This window comes from Oncorhynchus keta, chromosome 15, assembly GCF_023373465.1.
Source record: "Oncorhynchus keta strain PuntledgeMale-10-30-2019 chromosome 15, Oket_V2, whole genome shotgun sequence".
NCBI classification, from domain to species: Eukaryota; Metazoa; Chordata; class Actinopteri; order Salmoniformes; family Salmonidae; genus Oncorhynchus; species Oncorhynchus keta.
This window is the reverse complement of record NC_068435.1, coordinates 1-14,280: the sequence shown is the minus strand read 5'-3', so window position 1 is coordinate 14,280 and position 14,280 is coordinate 1. Positions and strand designations below refer to the sequence as shown.

General features: G+C 44.7%; 1 protein-coding gene across 1 annotated transcript; it reads right to left on the bottom strand.

The window, feature by feature from the left end:
* Positions 1-3: 3 nt before the first annotated feature.
* LOC127907718 (uncharacterized) lies at positions 4-8,583 on the bottom strand. The gene is made up of 8 exons (XM_052464296.1): positions 6,347-8,583; positions 5,836-5,970; positions 5,648-5,737; positions 4,730-4,864; positions 3,943-4,077; positions 3,122-3,211; positions 2,369-2,588; positions 4-33 (listed from the first exon to the last, which is right to left on the bottom strand). The coding sequence occupies exons 1-8, from the start codon at positions 6,544-6,546 to the stop codon at positions 4-6; spliced, it is 1,035 nt and encodes a 344-aa protein (XP_052320256.1). The 5' UTR covers positions 6,547-8,583.
* Positions 8,584-14,280: the final 5,697 nt, after the last annotated feature.

The following is a 14,280-nucleotide window of genomic DNA, read 5'->3' as shown; positions in this document are numbered from 1 at the left end:
TCCTCAACTGGCAGCTTCATTTAATATTACCCGCTAAACACCAGTCAACATCAACAGTGAAGAGGCGACTCCGGGATGCTGGCCTTCTAGGCAGAGTTCCTCTGTCCAGTCTCAACGTCAACAGTGAAGAGGCGACTCCGGGATGCTGGCCTTCTAGGCAGAGTTCCTCTGTCCAGTCTCAACGTCAACAGTGAAGAGGCGACTCCGGGATGCTGGCCTTCTAGGCAGAGTTCCTCTGTCAGTCTCAACGTCAACAGTGAAGGCGACTCCCGGGATGCTGGCCTTCTAGGCAGAGTTCCTCTGTCCAGTCTCAACGTCAACAGTGAAGGCGACTCCGGGATGCTGGCCTTCTAGGCAGAGTTCCTCTGTCCAGTCTCAACGTCAACGGTGAAGGGGTGACTCCGGGATGCTGGCCTTCTAAAGTTCCTCTGTCCAGTCTCAACGTCAACGGTGAAGGCGACTCCGGGATGCTGGCCTTCTAGGCAGAGTTCCTCTGTCCAGTCTCAATGTCAACAGTGAAGGGCGACTCCGGTATGCTGGCCTTCTAGGCAGAGTTCCTCTGTCCAGTCTCAACGTCAACAGTGAAGAGACACCCTGGGATGATGGCCTTCTAGGCAGAGTTCCTCTGTCCAGTCTCAACGTCAACAGTGAAGAGGCGACCCTGGGATGATGGCCTTCTAGGCAGAGTTCCTCTGTCCAGTCTCAACATCAACAGTGAAGAGGCGACTCATGGCCTTCTAGGCAGAGTTCCTCTGTCCAGTCTCAACGTCAACAGTGAAGAGGTGACTCCGGGATGCTGGCCTTCTAGGCAGAGTTCCTCTGTCCAGTCTCAACGTCAACAGTGAAGAGGCGACTCCGGGATGCTGGCCTAGGCAGAGTTCCTCTGTCAGTCTCACATCAACAGTGAAGGCGACTCCGGGATGCTGGCCTTCTAGGCAAAGTTCCTCTGTCCAGTCTCAACGTCAACAGTGAAGAGGCGACTCCGGGATGCTGGCCTTCTAGGCAGAGTTCCTCTGTCCAGTCTCAACGTCAACAGTGAAGAGGCGACTCCGGGATGCTGGCCTTCTAGGCAGAGTTCCTCTGTCCAGTCTCAACGTCAACAGTGAAGAGGCGACTCCGGGATGCTGGCCTTCTAGGCAGAGTTCCTCTGTCCAGTCTCAACGTCCAGTGAAGAGGCCCCCGGGATGCTGGCCTTCTAGGCAGAGTTCCTCTGTCCAGTCTCAAAACAGTGAAAACTGATGCTGGCCTTCTAGGCAGAGTTCCTCTGTCCAGTCTCAACGTCAACAGTGAAGAGGCGACTCCGGGATGCTGGCCTTCTAGGCAGAGTTCCTCTGTCCAGTGTTTGTTGTTTTGCCCATTTTATTCTTTCATTTGTATTGGCCAGTCTGAGATATGGCTTTTTCTTTGCAACTCTGCCCACCCTGACTGGGTCCATCACCCCACAGTATGACTTGTTATATAAAGACCTGACTGGGTCCATCACCCCACAGTATGACTTGTTATATAAAGACCTGACTGGGTCCATCACCCCACAGTATGACTTGTTATATAAAGACCTGACTGGGTCCATCACCCCACAGTATGACTTGTTATATAAAGACCTGACTGGGTCCAACACCCCACAGTATGACTTGTTATATAAAGACCTGACTGGGTCCATCACCCCACAGTATGACTTGTTATATAAAGACCTGACTGGGTCCATCACCCCACAGTATGACTTGTTATATAAAGACCTGACTGGGTCCATCACCCCACAGTATGACTTGTTATATAAAGACCTGACTGGGTCCATCACCCCACAGTATGACTTGTTATATAAAGACCTGACTGGGTCCAACACCCCACAGTATGACTTGTTATATAAAGACCTGACTGGGTCCATCACCCCACAGTATGACTTGTTATATAAAGACCTGACTGGGTCCATCACCCCACAGTATGACTTGTTATATAAAGACCTGACTGGGTCCATCACCCCACGGTATGACTTGTTATATAAAGACCTGACTGGGTCCATCACCCCACAGTATGACTTGTTATATAAAGACCTGTCTGGGTCCAACATCCCACAGTATGACTTGTTATATAAAGACCTGACTGGGTCCTTCACCCCACAGTATGACTTGTTATATAAAGACCTGACTGGGTCCAACACCCCACAGTATGACTTGTTATATAAAGACCTGACTGGGTCCAGCACCCCACAGTATGACTTGTTATATAAAGACCTGACTGGGTCCAGCACCCCACAGTATGACTTGTTATATAAAGACCTGACTGGGTCCATCACCCCACAGTATGACTTGTTATATAAAGACCTGACTGGGTCCAGCACCCCAAATGACTTGTTATATAAAGACCTGACTGGGTCCAGCACCCCACAGTATGACTTGTTATATAAAGACCTGACTGGGTCCAACACCCCACAGTATGACTTGTTATATAAAGACCTGACTGGGTCCAACACCCCACAGTATGACTTGTTATATAAAGACCTGACTGGGTCCAACATCCCACAGTATGACTTGTTATATAAAGACCTGACTGGGTCCAACATCCCACAGTATGACTTGTTATATAAAGACCTGACTGGATCCAACATCCCACAGTATGACTTGTTATATAAAGACCTGACTGGGTCCATCACCCCACAGTATGACTTGTTATATTATTATATAAAGACCTGACTGGGTCCAACATCCCACAGTATGACTTTTTATATAAAGACCTGACTGGGTCCAGCACCCCACAGTATGACTTGTTATATAAAGACCTGACTGGGTCCAACATCCCACAGTATGACTTGTTATATAAACACCTGACTGGGTAAATGACTTGTTATATAAAGACCTGACTGGGTCCATCACCCCACAGATGACTTGTTATATAAAGACCTGACTGGGTCCATCACCCCACAGTATGACTTGTTATATAAAGACCTGACTGGTCCAACACCCCACAGTATGACTTGTTATATAAAGACCTGACTGGGTCCATCACCCCACAGTATGACTTGTTATATAAAGACCTGACTGGGTCCATCACCCCACAGTATGACTTGTTATATAAAGACCTGACTGGGTCCAACATCCCACAGTATGACTTGTTATATAAAGACCTGACTGGGTCCAGCACCCCACAGTATGACTTGTTATATAAAGACCTGACTGGGTCCAGCACCCCACAGTATGACTTGTTATATAAAGACCTGACTGGGTCAGCACCCCACAGTATGACTTGTTATATTGTTATATAAAGACCTGACTGGGTCAGCACCCCAACTGTATGACTTGTTATATAAAGACCTGACTGGGTCCAGCACCCCACAGTATGACTTGTTATATAAAGACCTGACTGGGTCAACATTCCACAGTATGACTTGTTATATAAAGACCTGACTGGGTCAGCACCCCACAGTATGACTTGTTATATAAAGACCTGACTGGGTCCAGCACCCCACAGTATGACTTGTTATATAAAGACCTGACTGGGTCCAGCACCCCACAGTATGACTTGTTATATTGTTATATAAAGACCTGACTGGGTCCAGCACCCCACAGTATGACTTGTTATATAAAGACCTGACTGGGTCCAGCACCCCACAGTATGACTTGTTATATTGTTATATAAAGACCTGACTGGGTCCAGCACCCCACAGTATGACTTGTTATATAAAGACCTGACTGGGTCCAACATCCCACAGTATGACTTGTTATATAAAGACCTGACTGGGTCCAGCACCCCACAGTATGACTTGTCCAGGGTCCTGCACCCCACAGTATGACTTGTTATATAAAGACCTGACTGGGTCCAGCACCCCACAGTATGACTTGTTATATTGTTATATAAAGACCTGACTGGGTCAGCACCCCACAGTATGACTTGTTATATAAAGACCTGACTGGGTGCACCCCACAGTATGACTTGTTATATAAAGACCTGACTGGGTCCAACATCCCACAGTATGACTTGTTATATAAAGACCTGACTGGGTCCAGCACCCCACAGTATGACTTGTTATATAAAGACCTGACTGGGTCCAGCACCCCACAGTATGACTTGTTATATAAAGACCTGACTGGGTCCTGCACTCCACAGTATGACTTGTTATATAAAGACCTGACTGGGTCCAGTCTCACCCCACAGTATGACTTGTTATATTGTTATATAAAGACCTGACTGGGTCCAGCACCCCACAGTATGACTTGTTATATAAAGACCTGACTGGGTCCAGCACCCCACAGTATGACTTGTTATATAAAGACCTGACTGAACATCCCACAGTATGACTTGTTATATAAAGACCTGACTGGGTCCAGCACCCCACAGTATGACTTGTTATATAAAGACCTGACTGGGTCCAGCACCCCACAGTATGACTTGTTATATTGTTATATAAAGACCTGACTGGGTCCAGCACCCCACAGTATGACTTGTTATATAAAGACCTGACTGTCCAGTCCCACAGTATGACTTGTTATATAAAGACCTGACTGGGTCCAGCACCCCACAGTATGACTTGTTATATAAAGACCTGACTGGGTCCAGCACCCCACAGTATGACTTGTTATATTGTTATATAAAGACCTGACTGGGTGCACCCCACAGTATGACTTGTTATATAAAGACCTGACTGTGTCCAGCACCCCTGAGTATGACTTTTATATTGTTATATAAAGACCTGACTGGGTCCAGCACCCCACAGTATGACTTGTTATATAAAGACCTGACTGGGTCCAACATCCCACAGTATGACTTGTTATATAAAGACCTGACTGGGTCCATCACCCCACAGTATGACTTGTTATATAAAGACCTGACTGGGTCCAACACCCCACAGTATGACTTGTTATATAAAGACCTGACTGGGTCCAGCACCCCACAGTATGACTTGTTATATAAAGACCTGACTGGGTCCAGCACCCCACAGTATGACTTGTTATATTGTTATAAAAGACCTGACTGGGTCCAGCACCCCACAGTATGACTTGTTATATAAAGACCTGACTGGGTCCAGCACCCCACAGTATGACTTGTTATATTGTTATATAAAGACCTGACTGGGTCCAGCACCCCACAGTATGACTTGTTATATAAAGACCTGACTGGGTCCAACATCCCACAGTATGACTTGTTATATAAAGACCTGACTGGGTCCAGCACCCCACAGTATGACTTGTTATATAAAGACCTGACTGGGTCCATCACCCCACAGTATGACTTGTTATATAAAGACCTGACTGGGTCCAGCACCCCACAGTATGACTTGTTATATTGTTATATAAAGACCTGACTGGGTCCAGCATCCCACAGTATGACTTGTTATATAAAGACCTGACTGGGTCCAGCATCCCACAGTATGACTTGTTATATAAAGACCTGACTGGGTCCAACATCCCACAGTATGACTTGTTATATAAAGACCTGACTGGGTCCAGCACCCCACAGTATGACTTGTTATATTGACTGGGTAGCACCCCACAGTATGACTTGTTATATAAAGACCTGACTGGGTCCTGCATCCCACAGTATGACTTGTTATATAAAGACCTGACTGGGTCCAGCACCCCACAGTATGACTTGTTATATATATAAAGACCTGACTGGGTCCAGCACCCCACAGTATGACTTGTTATATAAAGACCTGACTGGGTCCATCACCCCACAGTATGACTTGTTATATAAAGACCTGACTGGGTCCAACATCCCACAGTATGACTTGTTATATAAAGACCTGACTGGGTCCATCACCCCACAGTATGACTTGTTATATAAAGACCTGACTGGGTCCAGCACCCCACAGTATGACTTGTTATATTGTTATATAAAGACCTGACTGGGTCCAGCACCCCACAGTATGACTTGTTATATAAAGACCTGACTGGGTCCAACACCCCACAGTATGACTTGTTATATAAAGACCTGACTGGGTCCAACACCCCACAGTATGACTTGTTATATAAAGACCTGACTGGGTCCATCACCCCACAGTATGACTTGTTATATAAAGACCTGACTGGGTCCAGCACCCCACAGTATGACTTGTTATATTGTTATATAAAGACCTGACTGGGTCCAGCACCCCACAGTATGACTTGTTATATAAAGACCTGACTGGGTCCAGCACCCCACAGTATGACTTGTTATATAAAGACCTGACTGGGTCCAGCACCCCACAGTATGACTTGTTATATTGTTATATAAAGACCTGACTGGGTCCAGCACCCCACAGTATGACTTGTTATATAAAGACCTGACTGGGTCCAACACCCCACAGTATGACTTGCTATATAAAGACCTGACTGGGTCCAACACCCCACAGTATGACTTGTTATATAAAGACCTGTCTGGGTCCAACATCCCACAGTATGACTTGTTATATAAAGACCTGACTGGGTCCAGCACCCCACAGTATAGTTGTTGGGCTGCATGATGAGTAACCTTGCTTGAGACCTTGTGGTAGACTGGGTTAGAGAGACCTGGGTTACAATCCAGTCTCTGCCCAGATGGGGCTAAAAGTGTAACAGAGGCTGGTTTGGTCATTTGGTGAACCGCACTTGTATGTTGTGTAATTTTGTGTGGGACCTGAAGATTGCATTGCTCCCTGAGATAAAGACGAAGATTACATCTTGGAATTGTTTTGCAGTTGTGCGTTGCTCAAGGGCACAACAGCAGGATATGGAATCTAGAATTAGATACCAGCAACCCTCCATTTGCCAGTTCACATCCACCAGATTTGTCCAATTAGACCCAGGATTCAAACCAGCAACCCTCTGGTATTTGGGCCACCCGTCTAACTTCTAGGCTACATAGTTCAGCAGGGTAAAAAGTGTCTCCGGTCCATTACTCCCTGTATATACTGTAGCTTCATTCTTGTGTATTTTTTATTTTTGTGTTACTATTTATTTGTATTAATTGTTTACTCTGCTTCTGCTCGTCAGCAAGCATTTAGCGGTAAAGTCGAGACGCGCTGTATTCGGCGCATGTGAGAAATAAAATGCGATGTGATTTGAACTAAGTTGATTACACCAGCAACTTTCTAGCTCACACCCACCAGATTTTTCCTGTCAGTCCTTGGATTCAAAATGGCAACCCTCCATTTACTGGCCTGCCACTTTAACCTCTTTAGGTAACAAAATGTTTATAAACACATAACCATGGTTTACAGAACCACCCATTTCACTTCCTCACACATACCTATCCAGGTCACGGCACCAACGGGACAGACTAGTTTCTAACCTAGGTCTCCTGCAGGCTGTTACCAAAATGCTGTTACCCTACTAAGTTTAAGCATATGCATTAGATCAGGGATTACTTTCATACACCAACAATTTTATATAATTCCTGATCGAAAAAAAATAAGGAAAATAATCACATTGTGTGCAGGATTCAACCCTCAGAATCCAATTCCATTTATTCAAAATAAATACTGGTCTGCTCATAGTTTTGTAGACTTTCCATCGACAAGCATAAACACAATCCCTAATATAAATAAGGAAGTGTGAATACAGAGGAGGAACACAACAGATATGAATGTTTCGGCCTCAACCACACCAAAGCAAAGCTCTGTAATGGAAGGCCACAATGTTGGAAGATGATGACTTACAGATGCTCTATCTCTTCCTGCATGAATTTGAAATTCAAACTTATAGTGTATTCATGGTTTAAAATACTTCTAAAATGTTTCATTTCCACATTAAAATGTCCAACTTGATTTGCACTAACACAAAATGTATCAACCCCTAAAGAATGTCCATTAATGATAATCGAATAGAACAAGAAGGCCCTCACACTGTTAAATGGATCAACCCCTAAAGAATGTCCATTAATGATAATCGAATAGAACAAGAAGGCCCTCACACTGTTAAATGGATCAACCCCTAAAGAATGTCCATTAATGATAATAGAACAAGAAGGCCCTCACACTGTTAAATGGATCAACCCCTAAAGAATGTCCATTAATGATAATAGAACAAGAAGGCCCTCACACTGTTAAATGGATCAACCCCTAAAGAATGTCCATTAATGATAATAGAACAAGAAGGCCCTCACACTGTTAAATGGATCAACCCCTAAAGAATGTCCATTAATGAATCGAATAGAACAAGAAGGCCCTCACACTGTTAAATGGATCAACCCCTAAAGAATGTCCATTAATGATAATAGAACAAGAAGGCCCTCACACTGTTAAATGGATCAACCCCTAAAGAATGTCCATTAATGATAATAGAACAAGAAGGCCCTCACACTGTTAAATGGATCAACCCCTAAAGAATGTCCATTAATGATAATAGAACAAGAAGGCCCTCACACTGTTAAATGGATCAACCCCTAAAGAATGTCCATTAATATAATCGAATAGAACAAGAAGGCCCTCACACTGTTAAATGGATCTTAGTTTCGGATCTAAACGTTGTCAATAAAGCAGTGCATTGGGAGTTTTAAGGGAAGTGATACCGAGATGGGGCTTATTTCGGACATTAGATTCCTTTCAGGGAACCATTTCACATCTAAAGTGCTACAAGCAGTATGTAAGGCTTTGGGAACGCCATGGCAGCGGAAGCAGAGCTAAAGAGAGAGAGGGAGAGTAGAGTCCACTGTAGACAAGCAGTTGGGTCTGGGAGTTATTTTAACCGGCACAGTTTTAGTGTCGGTTGCTTTGATGGTTACTGAACCATGTAAAGACGATAGATTGACTATTAGCATAGAATGGGTTGCTAAATATGAAGACACGAGAATGCATTGGCGTAAAGTCAATGCTAATGCCTCGGATAATAGACAGGTCACTAGTGACAAAGGTATGGCGATATGGGTTGAGCCAATTGAACAGAACTAGCACATTGGATGTAGGTTGTTCTGAGCAGGGTTTTATTACAGACAGGAGTGTGGAAAGAACGTAATAATACTGAGAGTTTAGAGAACAAAACTAGATTTACTCTGTTGCCACAGATGGACGCCATGTGCCAGGATTATAGATCAGCTGATGCACAGTCGATAACTTTCAGACTAATGCTACCAGAAAGGCCCTTTAGTACAGCAACTAGGGGAGTGAAGTGGTCAGGGAGAGTTTTAGACACCAGTAGAACACGAACCTGGGGAAAGATAGCTTGTTGGGGTAATTATATTCAGGACAGCATCCTAAGGGGGGAATATGAGAACCAAAGGTCTAGGTCATTTACACTGTAACAAGGGTGTTCACAAATGGGTGGGGGGTAGATCTGCCTTGGGATGAGAGATTTGTACCTAACTTGATCACAGGAAGTATTATCCACAGGTTCCAACTGTGGCAGAACACAGGAGGCCATTGGAGGTGGCTAAGGACCAGGGAATGAACTGGGAGACAGGTAGGGAGTATCTGACAGGTTCAGTCCTAGACCAGAAAACCACGGAGATAATAGAGCAGGAGACAGGTAGGGAGTATCTGACAGGTTCAGTCCTAGACCAGTAAACCACGGAGATAATAGAGCAGGAGACAGGGAGGGAGTATCTGACAGGTTCAGTCCTAGACCAGTAAACCACGGAGATAATAGGAGAGTAGGAGACAGGTAGGGAGTATCTGACAGGTTCAGTCCTAGACCAGTAAACCACGGAGATAATAGGAGAGTAGGAGACAGGTAGGGAGTATCTGACAGGTTCAGTCCTAGACCAGTAAACCACGGAGATAATAGAGCAGGAGACAGGGAGGGAGTATCTGACAGGTTCAGTCCTAGACCAGTAAACCACGGAGATAATAGAGCAGGAGACAGGGAGGGAGTATCTGACAGGTTCAGTCCTAGACCAGTAAACCACGGAGATAATAGGAGAGTAGGAGACAGGTAGGGAGTATCTGACAGGTTCAGTCCTAGACCAGTAAACCACGGAGATAATAGAGCAGGAGACAGGGAGGGAGTATCTGACAGGTTCAGTCCTAGACCAGTAAACCACGGAGATAATAGGAGAGTAGGAGACAGGTAGGGAGTATCTGACAGGTTCAGTCCTAGACCAGTAAACCACGGAGATAATAGGAGAGTAGGAGACAGGTAGGGAGTATCTGACAGGTTCAGTCCTAGACCAGTAAACCACGGAGATAATAGGAGAGTAGGAGACAGGTAGGGAGTATCTGACAGGTAAACCACGGAGATAATAGGAGAGCAGGAGACAGGTCTGACTTCAGTCCTAGACCAGAAAACCACAGAGATAATAGAGCAGGAGACAGGTAGGGAGGATCTGACAGGTTCAGTCCTAGACCAGAAAACCACGGAGATAATAGGAGAGCAGGAGACAGGTAGGGAGGATCTGACAGGTTCAGTCCTAGACCAGAAAACCACGGAGATAATAGGAGAGTAGGAGACAGGTAGGGAGTATCTGACAGGTTCAGTCCTAGACCAGTAAACCACGGAGATAATAGAGCAGGAGACTTCTGGGCAAAAGCTATTCTCACGGCAGTCGCTGTAGGGACAGTAACAGAAAGAGCAGTGCTAGTAGCAAAGGATGCTCTATTAACTGCATGGAACTGGACTACATTGCAAATGAGGGGTATTGTGAAATATGGGTCAGGAGCCGTGTTAGTAATAGCGGGGGTTACTTTGGTGATATTGTTGGGATATCATGTGCATTGATGTTAAAACGAATACACAGTGTTGAGTTACCTCAAGATGAGGTAAAACTGATTAAGGCTACCGCACTAATATATCGGGTGACTATGGAGGAGGATGATGGGGAGCAAAGGGAGAATGACATGGCTTGGGAACACCTCTTGGATCCTGTAGTCTGACGGGAAAGACTGCGCGAAAGCATGAGGCGTTTAAGGGCATTCATTTTTGCCAACTTCGGCAGAAAAGTATCCTGAAGGCAAAGTCAGGCTAAGAGTCAGGCTAAGAGAGCGTGGGAATTGTCATGTTATCAAACTTTGCGTTGTCATGCATATATAATTGTGCATATATTTTAATATATATATATTTGTTTAAATTCTCCTTTTTTCTCCCCAATTTCATGGTATCCAATTGTTAGTAATTACTGTCTTGTCTCATCGCTACAACTCCCGCACGGATTCGGGAGAGGCGAAGGTCAAGAGCCATGCATCCTCCAAAACACAACCCAACCAAGCCGCACTTAACACAGCGCGCATCCCACCTGGAAGCCAGCCGCACCAATGTGTCGGAGGAAACACCGTACACCTGGTGACATGGTCAGCGTGCACTGCGCCCGGCCCATCACAGGAGTCGCTAGTGCGCGATGAGACAAGGATATCCCTGCCGGCCAAACCCTCCCTAACCCGGACGCCGCTAGGCCAATTGTGTGGCGCCCATGGGCCTCCCGGTCGCGGCCGGCTGCGACAGAGCCTGGGCTCGAACCCAGAGATAATTGTGCATATCTTAACACGGTATTAATGCTGTTATGTTTGTGTGTCTTTTTTGTTGCTTTCCAAATCTTGTGCTATTACTCTCTTAGGAACCAGGAGGAGAAATTGGAGAAACTAAAAGCCTCTCCAGCTGACATGGAGCAAGCCAGCAGATTCAGCTGGAATGGCATTTTGTTGTATGATGAGAGATGGAAATAAATGTGTGTATGGTGTGATAATAGAACAGATCCCATAAGTCTCTGAGTTTGTAAACCTAACCTGGTTATCGTTGTTAGTTAATTTATAATTTATTTTTTTGTTCATGTCTTGTTATCATTGTTAGTTCATTTATAAGTCATTTCCAAGTTTATGTAAGTTGAACATTAGGAAGCTATTGTTCCAGGCTGGGGCCTGTTAGATTCTGGTTTAAACTTGAACATTGTTATACTCAGAAGGGTAGCATATAAAGGAGTAAAAGAGAGTGGTTTTTACATCAGAAGTTAATGGTATCTTTAGGAGACAGATGCCTGTAAAATTGGGAGATGGGTGGAGATCTTTGGTCAGGTCAGTTTCCCTTAACTAGCTAACGTTAGCTGGCTGGCTCGTTATGTGACGTGTGTGATGTTACACGTTGTTTACCTAGTTAGCTACATGTCTTAAACTATATTGTACAACACCCATTGAATATGGCCGGTGTCAGTAAACATCTGCAAAAAAAGCGTAATGAAATTGTTGCCAGCAGAGCTGGTTAGGCAGTGTTCATGTTATCCAGAGGTAAATAAATCATCAGTCAGAGCGTCAAATGTGCGCTCCGAGAGCGAAACGAAATGGGTGGGGCTAAAGCTTAAGAGGTTGTGAACAATGCTGAATGGATGTAGACAAAGAGGTGCTCTTCACTAGATACCAAAACATTCAAAGGTAATTTTATCACGCGTGAGTTTACAAGTTGATCATCTTTCAAAGCAGAGTTATCCAATATAAAAACACAATTAAAACATTTGCGACATAAGACCGAATCCAGGTTGTGAGTCACAAATGACTCAAATTGAGTAACAATAAATAATTTTGGAGAAATAATATGAATTGGCATATTAGGTGCAAGACAATTTTACCTTTTAAGAATATAGTTTTCGTTATCCTCATTTTGTTTTGTTTTCTGCTTGTTTCAGTGCAAGCATTCAACAAGGGCATGAGACGAAGGAATGTGGTGTATCAGTGGAGAAAGTTTTGTGTATATGCTTTGGGGTGCTCATGGAGCTGGAGATCGGAGGTGTCCGGTGAGAGAAAGGCAGGTTGATGTGGCCAGGGTCAGAGTAGTACAGAAAGTGTCATATGCTGAAGCAGTGAAGAGAGTGGTAGAGGAAGATGGGTCAATAGAGTGGTAGAGGAAGATGGGTACGGGGTGAGGGATCCTGATAGGATAAGGAGGCAGAGATCAATAGAGTGGTAGAGGAAGATGGGTGAGGGATCCTGATAGGATAAGGAGGCAGAGATCAATAGAGTGGTAGAGGAAGATGGGTGAGGGATCCTGATAGGATAAGGAGGCAGAGATCAATAGAGTGGTAGAGGAAGATGGGTACGGGGTGAGGGATCCTGATAGGATAAGGAGGCAGAGATCAATAGAGTGGGAGAGGAATAAATATGTGCGTCAGGAAAGTGTGTTTCTTAGCATTCATAGTCATGGTTAACTGTATTGCAAGGTTTTACTGCATAATATTTATTTTAAATGGTAAAATGGGGAGAGTTTAGTGAGGGCTAATAGTTGGCAGGGTCATTTTCCTTTTTCCCAATTTTGTATTAGCGGAAATTCATGTCGGTAGGCTGTGACTGGCTCCACACTCCAATACAGTAGGCGGCAGTGTATGCGCCTTAACGTTGGCTACGATCCGCCAACCCAATCCCAAAGAAGAAGGTGTGGTTTACCACGAGAGCGCTGTTTTATTGTGTTACCGGCATTCTTCTTTTTACCGATCAATATGGATAGGCGAAAGCGCTCCAGAGAAGATTTACCGACTGCGGACAGTGACCATTTCAATACCCCGGAGGAGAGAGTTTATGCCGGGCTGTCGGGAGACGGGGACTTGAGGCAATGGACTGTCGAGGACACATGCAGATACATGCGTCTGGAAGGGCTCGGGATATGGGAGGAGAAATTCAGAGGTTCGATTGTTGTGATCACTGTTTTGCATGTCTTCACTAACTAGCTGCATACACATGATATTTGACTGACCAAGCCAATGTGGCTTGTAACTGTAAACTAAACTGCAGAGAAAGTGACTGGGTCAGCAGCAGAGGAATTGCTAGCCCACTAGATCAGCTGTTGTTGGCTAAAATCAAATTGTATTAGTCACATGTGCCGAAGACAACAGGTGTAGTAGACCTTACAGTGAAATGCTGAATACAACAGGTGTAGTAGACCTTACAGTGAAATGCTGAATACAACAGGTGTAGTAGACCTTACAGTGAAATGCTGAATACAACAGGTGTAGTAGACCTCACAGTGAAATGCTGAATACAACTGGTGTAGTAGACCTCACAGTGAAATGCTGAATACAACAGGTGTAGTAGACCTCACAGTGAAATGCTGAATACAACAGGTGTAGTAGACCTTACAGTGAAATGCTGAATACAGCAGGTGTAGTAGACCTTACAGTGAAATGCTGAATACAACAGGTGTAGTAGACCTTACAGTGAAATGCTGAATACAACAGGTGTAGTAGACCTTACAGTGAAATGCTGAATACAACAGGTGTAGTAGACCTTACAGTGAAATGCTGAATACAACAGGTGTAGTTAGACCTCACAGTGAAATGCTGAATACAACAGGTGTAGTAGACCTCACAGTGAAATGCTGAATAGAACAGGTGTAGTAGACCTTACAGTGAAATGCTGAATACAACAGGTGTAGTAGACCTTACAGTGAAATGCTGAATACAACAGGTGTAGTTAGACCTCAC